General features: G+C 43.7%; 3 protein-coding genes across 3 annotated transcripts in view; 2 read left to right on the top strand and 1 right to left on the bottom strand.

The window, feature by feature from the left end:
* Positions 1–1,147, top strand: part of LOC124855051 — a 5,257-nt gene extending 4,110 nt beyond the window's left edge. The window contains exons 4-5 of the mRNA XM_047344345.1: positions 28–89; positions 853–1,147. Coding sequence (XP_047200301.1) covers positions 28–89; positions 853–1,047 — 257 coding nt within the window. The 3' untranslated portion in view covers positions 1,048–1,147. The remainder of the gene's footprint in view (positions 1–27; positions 90–852) is intronic.
* A 639-nt stretch (positions 1,148–1,786) lies between these two features.
* On the bottom strand, positions 1,787–5,981 carry LOC124855027. Its single transcript, XM_047344211.1, has 8 exons — positions 5,878–5,981; positions 4,570–4,824; positions 3,772–4,041; positions 3,020–3,073; positions 2,647–2,688; positions 2,398–2,505; positions 2,079–2,132; positions 1,787–1,990 (listed from the first exon to the last, which is right to left on the bottom strand). The coding sequence occupies exons 1-8, from the start codon at positions 5,933–5,935 to the stop codon at positions 1,818–1,820; spliced, it is 1,014 nt and encodes a 337-aa protein (XP_047200167.1). The 5' UTR covers positions 5,936–5,981; the 3' UTR covers positions 1,787–1,817.
* Positions 5,982–6,605: 624 nt separating this feature from the next.
* atf6b (activating transcription factor 6 beta) overlaps positions 6,606–7,500 on the top strand; it is an 11,654-nt gene continuing 10,759 nt past the window's right edge. The window contains 1 exon segment of the mRNA XM_035183573.2: positions 6,606–7,000. Coding sequence (XP_035039464.2) covers positions 6,928–7,000 — 73 coding nt within the window. The 5' untranslated portion in view covers positions 6,606–6,927.

The following is a 7,500-nucleotide window of genomic DNA, read 5'->3' as shown; positions in this document are numbered from 1 at the left end:
CCACGCTCCTCTCCTATTGGTCCTCAGGTAAACCAGCTGTTTGCAGCTGTCGCTCGGGGAGCAGGGCGGCGGCTCCGAGGGTCACAGAGGTCAGTAGATCTCAGCTTCACTCTCTTCACCTCGTCTTCATTTCACTGACACAAAACTGGTTTCAGACATGAAACATGAGCCTGTAGAGCAGCAGGGGCGGAGCCTGTAGAGCAGCAGGGGCGGAGCCTGTAGAGCAGCAGGTGGTTCGACAGGCGAGGGGCGGAGCCTGTAGAGCAGCAGGGGCGGAGCCTGTGAAGCAGCAGGTGGTTCGACAGGCGAGGGGCGGAGCCTGTAGAGCAGCAGGGGCGGAGCCTGTGAAGCAGCAGGTGGTTCGACAGGCGAGGGGCGGAGCCTGTAGAGCAGCAGGGGCGGAGCCTGTAGAGCAGCAGGTGGTTCGACAGGCGAGGGGCGGAGCCTGTAGAGCAGCAGGAGGCCGGACGTGTACGGCTCCTCTTCTTCATCCTGAGATGTTTGTGTTCTTCCAGTTTCACGTCCGAAACCTCATCAGAGATAATCTCTAATTGTTGATCCATCTTTTTCTCACTTCTTATTCCAACAACACTTTGACTTATCAACCTGCTGCAGTTAATGATGATGTCATCTTTGACCTTTGACCTCTATAACACAGGTCCGTGTATAGTTTCATGCTTTAATTTTGTGATGAAACAAAACGTACTTTGGTTTTTTTAAGTTTAAAACTGCGGCACATGAACATGCGGCCGGCACCTTTAAATATGTGACTGCACCAGTAACTGATCAGTTTGAGTTTCTCGTCTCGGATGTTTGTGTCGTCATGGAAACAGCTGATGTGTGTCTCTGCAGGACGACTCGCTCCATTACTCCAGTCTGAAGCCACGCCCCCCCGGCCAGCGGCCAGCACGATTGGTGGAGAAGGACGTGACGTACTCGGCAGTGAGGGTCGCAAAAACCCAACGGGATCGTCTGACCGCAGAAAGACGGTTTCACTGCCACCTGCCGCGTCCTGGACAGATTGTCGGGGCCACACAACGCAGCTAAAGTCATTCTATCATTTTTATACATTCAAAGTACAAAGTTTGATGTTATAAGTTTTTATGCTGTAATAATGTGAACCAAAAATAAACTTCACGTTATGAGACTGCTCTGTTTTTCTTTCACTGATGTGGTTTACGAAGAAATGTCACGATGGTTTTAGAGAAAATAAAAACTTCAAAAGAACAGGAGCATAAATATCATATTTACTTTTAATAAATCAATGTAATATAAATAATAATAATGAACTTTTTTCCTAACGATTTTACAAAGAAGAAAAGACAGAAGACAAACTTTTATTACGACTTTACAGATTATTCTTTATTTCTGTTGCTCATCAGAACAGAACAAGTTAACCAACTATGACCTTCGCCAATGACTGGTGTGTGTGTCTGTGTGTGTGTGTGTGTGTGTGTGTGTGTGTGTGTGTGTGTGTGTGTGTGTGAGGTGTGTGTGTGTGTGTGTGTGTTGGTGTGTTTAAAGGACTGGTGTGTGTGTGTGTGTGTGTGTGTGTGTGTGTGTGTGTGTGTGTGTGTGTGTGTGTGTGTGTGTGTGTGTGTTTAAAGGACTGGTGTGTGTGTGTGTGTGTGTGTGTGTGTGTGTGTGTGTGTGTGTGTGTGTGTGTGTGTGTGTGTGTGTGTGTGTGTTTAGACTGGTGTGTGTGTGTGTGTTGTGTGTGTGTGTGTGTGTGTGTGGTGTGTGTGTGTGTGTGTGTGTGTTTAAAGGACTGGTGTGTGTGTGGGTGTGTGTGTGTGTGTGTGTGTGTGTGTGTGTGTTTAAAGGACTGGTGTGTGTTTAACAGCAGCTCTGGTGATGACAGACGAGTAGATGACGTGGTTCTGGTCTTGGTCCGGTGGCGTCCGGCTCGGCCTCTCGCTCCAGTTGTGTCGTCCCAGAGAAGCGTAGTGGATGTCGTCCGTCGTGGACCAACTCTCTGACTCCTCCCACTCTGCACACACACACACACACACACACACAGGTGTAACAGGACCTCAGGTAGATAGAGGATGTGAGGACAGTGGCAGCAGCAGAGTTACCGGTCGGGGTGTTGGTCGTCCACGGCTGCAGCTCGGTGTCGTCGAGTGTCTGAGCTGCTTGAAAACAACAGACGAGTCTTTTTCATTAAAGTCTAAAACATTATCGTCAGTAAAGTCCCCAAATACTGAGGATTACTAAGATGAAAACTGAGGTTAAATACTCACACACTCTCTCTCTCTGTCTCTCACACACACACACACACACACACACACACACACACACACACACACACACACACACACACACACACACACACACACACACACACACACACACACACACACACACACACACACACACACACACACACACACACACCTGTATATCTTGGCTTCCTCCTGCACTTGATGCTCGTCAGTAAAATGAAGACGACGGACATGAGGAGGATCATCAGCCCCGAACTGACGACAGCGACCATCAACAAAGCTGAGACACACAAACACACACACACACAAACACACACACACAAAGACACACACAAACACACACACAAACGCACACAACGTGATTAACAAACACGTGACATTGCTTCAGGTGTAAGACAGGAAGTGACGTGTGTTAACGAACCGCTCTGAGTCGTCTTCTTCTTCGTCTTTGATTCAACCACATCTGATGAACAGGAGAACACAAACTGGATCAGGTAATAAACTGTTTATTAAAGTTTCAGGTATAAAAATGAATTCATATAAAGAAGATCTGAGGAAAAGGAAATCGGCTGAAATCATTCATGACATCACCTTTAATTCAAAATAAAGAAACTAAAAACTAAAACCTCAGAGTAGACGTTAAGATGGTTTCTGTGATTTCAGGTCGTTCTTATCTTTGTCTGATTGTTTGTTCGTGTTTCTGATCAGTTTGGTTTATTCACAGTCTGTGAATATGATCTTCGTCCTAAATAAGTATTTTTATTTGTTTTATTTGTTATTTGTTATTAACTCACCTGTTCCCACGGCTGCAGATGTTGACGTGATAAACGTCTGGACGCTCGTTGGCTCTGGACAAACAGAAAAACAATGCTCAGAACTATCTGCTCTAATCTTATTTATTCATAAACAAGTCTATATTATATATATAATTTATATTATTGTATTATGTATTATTATATTATTATTAGTCTATATAAAGTCTCTTTTTTGATATATTTATATTTTGCGTTCATCTTGTTTTAACTTAGCTCATCATATCTTATCCTAGCTTCATTTAGTTGATCTTAATTGATCTTAGATTAGTTTACTTTAGCTTCATTGCTCTTGTCTTGGTTTTGTCTTATTTGATTTTAGCTTAATTGATTTTATTGTGTCTTATCCTGACTTGTATTGGCTCAATTTATCTTATCTTATCTTGTATCAGCTTAATTTAGCTAACAGACCTTAGCTTATCATCAGAGAAACTATTTTGTGTGTTCACCTAGATTATTTTATCTTAACTTAGCCAACTTTAACTTAAAAAGTATTTTAAGATCTAAAGTAAGTTGTTTTCAGTATTTACTCAGTGAAACTTGTATTAATGATGAAAACATCTCTGGAAAAAAAGATGAATTTTGAGTCCAGGTGTAAAATGAACAATAAACTGAAATCAGGGACAGAAACAAAACATTTGTCAGAATTATAAAACATATGATTCTCAACTTTGAAGTGAAAACACAATCAGATCCTGTGTGACATCATCAGCAGCTGAGGTGTGATACCTCACCTGTGAGGACCGTGACTCTGCCCAGCAGCTCTCCGTTACACTGATACTCTCCAGCGTCCCCTGGCTGCAGGTCCTGGATCTGCAGGGCGTCGTACATAAAGCCGAGGCGGCCGTCCTCCCTCTCTGGTTTCACCGTGCCGTTTCTGAAGCGGGTGAAGATGGCCTCCCGCCTTCCTCCTCTCCTCCGGTGAAACCACCTCTGCTTGGGTTTGGGCGAGCGGCCGCAGGGAAGCAGCAGCGTCCGGCCCGAAGACACCGAGAAGTCACGCCCTGAGGAGGCGGAGACACGGACGAGGGGCTGGTGTATTTTCAAGGTTTTTGTATTTTCATATTAAAACACATCGACCTTATGAGTCTGAAGTCTTTCTAACAAAACTGTGACGTCTCCTCTGGATTCACATTCAAGCTTTATGGACATAAAACTACTTTTGTTTTCGTGATTCCAGTCTCCTGTCATACTGCACCTGCCCAACAGGTGTCCTCGGACTGTCCAGTACCCAGATCTACCTGCTCACCAGAATACACTTTAAACATGACAGCTCCCGACAGGAAAGCCAAAACATCTTGATCGCCCCCTGGTGGCTGGCTGCAGTATTTGTTCTGCTCACTACTGCACAGACTCTGCCTGCAAATGACATCATTGGCACAAGATGGCGGCTCCTGTATCCGAGATATTTTGGCTTCATTTTTGAACAACAAGCGGAAGTACAGATGCATCGTCCATCTTTATTTACAGTCACTGATTGTCTTTATATAAAGTAATGGATTGTAAATATACATATAAATATGTATTTTTACCTGTCAGCACCTGCAGCTCTGCCACCGGCTGCTCGTTACAGTGATACTCGCCGCTGTCAGAGTCGTGAAGCTGCAGGAGACAGAGGCCTCCGTCAGACAGCAGCAGGTGGCGCTGCTGCTCCTCGTTGGCGTCGTAGTCTTGTTCGGTGACCAGGACGTCCCCGTCCCCGTGAGTCCAGATCACATGAGACGTGTCTGAGGCGTCGCAGAGCAGACAGACGTGATGATGCTCTGGGACCGAGAACCGGATCAGAGCTGGACGAGAGAAAAAGTCCCCAAAAGCTTTCAATGACAGCACCTGTTTACTTTATTATAGTTTTCATTATCACTGTTTTCTGAATTTAATTTAATTTGTGTGCCTCCTGCTTCCTTTTAACTGGTCTTATCATTCACACAAACCAAAGTGCAAAGCTTTTTATTAAGTTTACCAAAGGTTTTTAAATTCACGTTAGAACACGTATTCCGTGTTTATGTGTGTTGTCAGGTAGTTTTTACATTTTAAATGTTGAAGTTTAGAAAAAGGAAACTTTTTTATTAAAAAGTTTCAGAATAAAACAGATTATTGACCAGTTTCTGGACTCGATATTAAAAAGTTTCCTTCATCAGATATATTTATATATATCAGAAACTATTCCCGGTGCTTCATAGTTTGTTTCCACATGACGTCTGTTATATTTAGCTGCAGATCTGCTGATGCTCAGTTTGAACCTGGTTTCCTGGTTTATCTCATGGTCACATGATCCCTGTGCTCCAGTCAGACGACAACTAAGAGGAAATCTTCAGTTGTTTGTGTGACTTCAGTTGAAAGAGACTTTGTCATCTGTGTGTTATCTTTAGGTTTCAGCCTTTTCACGGTGAAAACTAAAGTTCAGTAACAATTCGTCCTAAAAACAAACTCACAGCTGAATTTTAACCGTTTTCCTCTTCACAGTTTTCCATCAGTCGGATGAAATCAATCAATCAATCACAGTTTGCATTTATATTAACAAAATGTTTTCTCTGCTGGATTTATTTCAATAAATGTTAAGTTAGAAAAATGATTTTCATTTCTTGTTAAATGGTTTTTCCTCCATGTGTTAATTCACAAAAGGCTTATAAATGAACTGAAAGACTGAGTAGATATGGAAAGAATGACTCAGATAAATGTAATAAATACAAACGGATAGTAACAATAATAATATTAAGGGTTACAATGTTATAATAAAATGTTATTTAGGAGCTTAAATTAAAGATTTAAGATTTGAAGATTAAAGATATGAAGATTAAAGATTATTCATTAAACGAATGATAATAATAATTTAAACGTACCTGTGGAGTTTTCAGTCTGTAAAAACCAAAGCAAACAGAAGATCATGAAACAGATCATCTTCAGAACAGACGTCTGATGAGAGGATGAAGGGAGAGAAAGAGTTGGTCCCTCCTGCTCCTTCTCTTCTTCCTCATTCACTCCATCTGACGACGTGTCTCTTTAACTCTTTAACTGTGACGGTGAAAATCAAACCTTTTAAATGATTGATGCCAGATATTAACTCCGGTTTTAAATATTAACTCCAGTTTTAAAACTAAACATTTTCAATGAAAGACAAAAAGCCTCAGAAATCCAAAATGTTTGATGCACTTTACTCTGATGACTTTTCTGTTTTCCATCTCAGCATGAGTCAGATCAGAAGGAACTCTTTTATTTTCACTCTTGAACTCTTTTATTTTCACTCTTGAACTCTTTTATTTTCACTCTTGAACTCTTTTATTTTCTAAAGCTACAAACAAAGTGCTTTAACCTGAACTGTTTGTTTCTTCCTGGTAAACTCTGATTGGCTCACACACTTGCCAATAATACGTGTACCTAAAATGTGCTAACGTTGATTGGCTACGTCTACCTGTCATTCAAAATGCAACCGCTCGATTGGGCTGAATCATCTTTAACACCCCCATCCACAAGGAAGAGGTTCTCTGAGCAGTTCTATTGGTTGTTTCTCCCGTCAATCACATCAGCCTTGGCTCTCATTGGCTGCTTTGCAGTAAGTGGGCGGTATCTGTCTAAAACAGAAGCTGTTTCCTTGTGTGTCAGAAGCTCCGAGAAACGAGAGGCTGCAATTTATCTATATAGATCTTTATATAGATGTTTATATAGATGTATATAAATGATAATTATATATATGTCTATATAAATATATCTACTCTAACCCGGAAGCAGACGCACGAGGAGAAGCTGCAGTGAACACTCCTCATCTGAAGCTAGCAGCTAGCTGTTAGCTGTTAGCTGTTAGCTGTTAGCTGTTAGCCGTTAGCCGTTAGCCCTTAGCCCTTAGCTCGTCGTTAGCCTCCGGACTCTCACGCGCTCACGCCGCCTCTGAGGCGATGAGCACGGACTTACTCTCTGATCTGGACACGCGCTTCTTCGCTGATAACCTCCTGACCAGCGAGGACTGGGGTGAGTCTGCAAGGGGGAGGAGGGGAGGAGGAGGGGGGAGGAGAGGAAGGAGGAAGAGGACTGGGGTGAGGTCTGCAGGGAGGAGGGAGAGAGGAGAGGGAGGGAGGAAAGAAGGAAGGAGGAGGAGGAGGAGGAGAAGGAGGAAGAGAGGAGGAGGAGGAGGGAGGAGAGAGGAAGAGAGGAGGAAGAGAGGAGGGGAGAGGAAGAGAGGAAAGGAGGGGTGAGTGCAAGGGAGGAGGGAGGGAGGAGAGAGGGAGGAGGGAGGAAGAGAGGAAGAGAGGAGGAGGACTGGGGTGAGTCTGCAAGGGGAGGAGGGGAGGAGAGAGAGGAGAGGAAGAGAGGAGGAGGAGGAGAGGAAGAAGGAGGAGGGAGGAGGAGGGAGGAAGAGAGGTGAGGAGGAGGAGGGAGGAGGGGAGGAGAGGGAGGAAGGAAGAGGAAGGAGAGGAAGGGAGGAAGAGAGGAGGAGAGGAAGAGGACTGGGGTGAGTCTGCAAGGGGAGG

Source organism: Hippoglossus stenolepis, chromosome 17, assembly GCF_022539355.2.
Source record: "Hippoglossus stenolepis isolate QCI-W04-F060 chromosome 17, HSTE1.2, whole genome shotgun sequence".
NCBI lineage: Eukaryota > Metazoa > Chordata > Actinopteri > Pleuronectiformes > Pleuronectidae > Hippoglossus > Hippoglossus stenolepis.
Note: the sequence above shows the minus strand (reverse complement) of the source record. Positions and strands in the feature narration are given on the sequence as shown.

Bases quoted from the DNA above. Each gene is read 5' to 3' on its own strand.
- LOC124855027 (XM_047344211.1), bottom strand. From the start codon at position 5,935: ATGATCTGTTTCATGATCTTCTGTTTGCTTTGGTTTTTACAGACTGAA. The intron at 2,133-2,397 runs GTGTGTGTGTGT...GTTTTCAAGCAG, and splicing joins GAGGAAGCCAAGATATACAG to CTCAGACACTCGACGACACC. The intron at 1,991-2,078 runs GTAACTCTGCTG...GTGTGTGTGCAG, and splicing joins GACGACCAACACCCCGACCG to AGTGGGAGGAGTCAGAGAGT.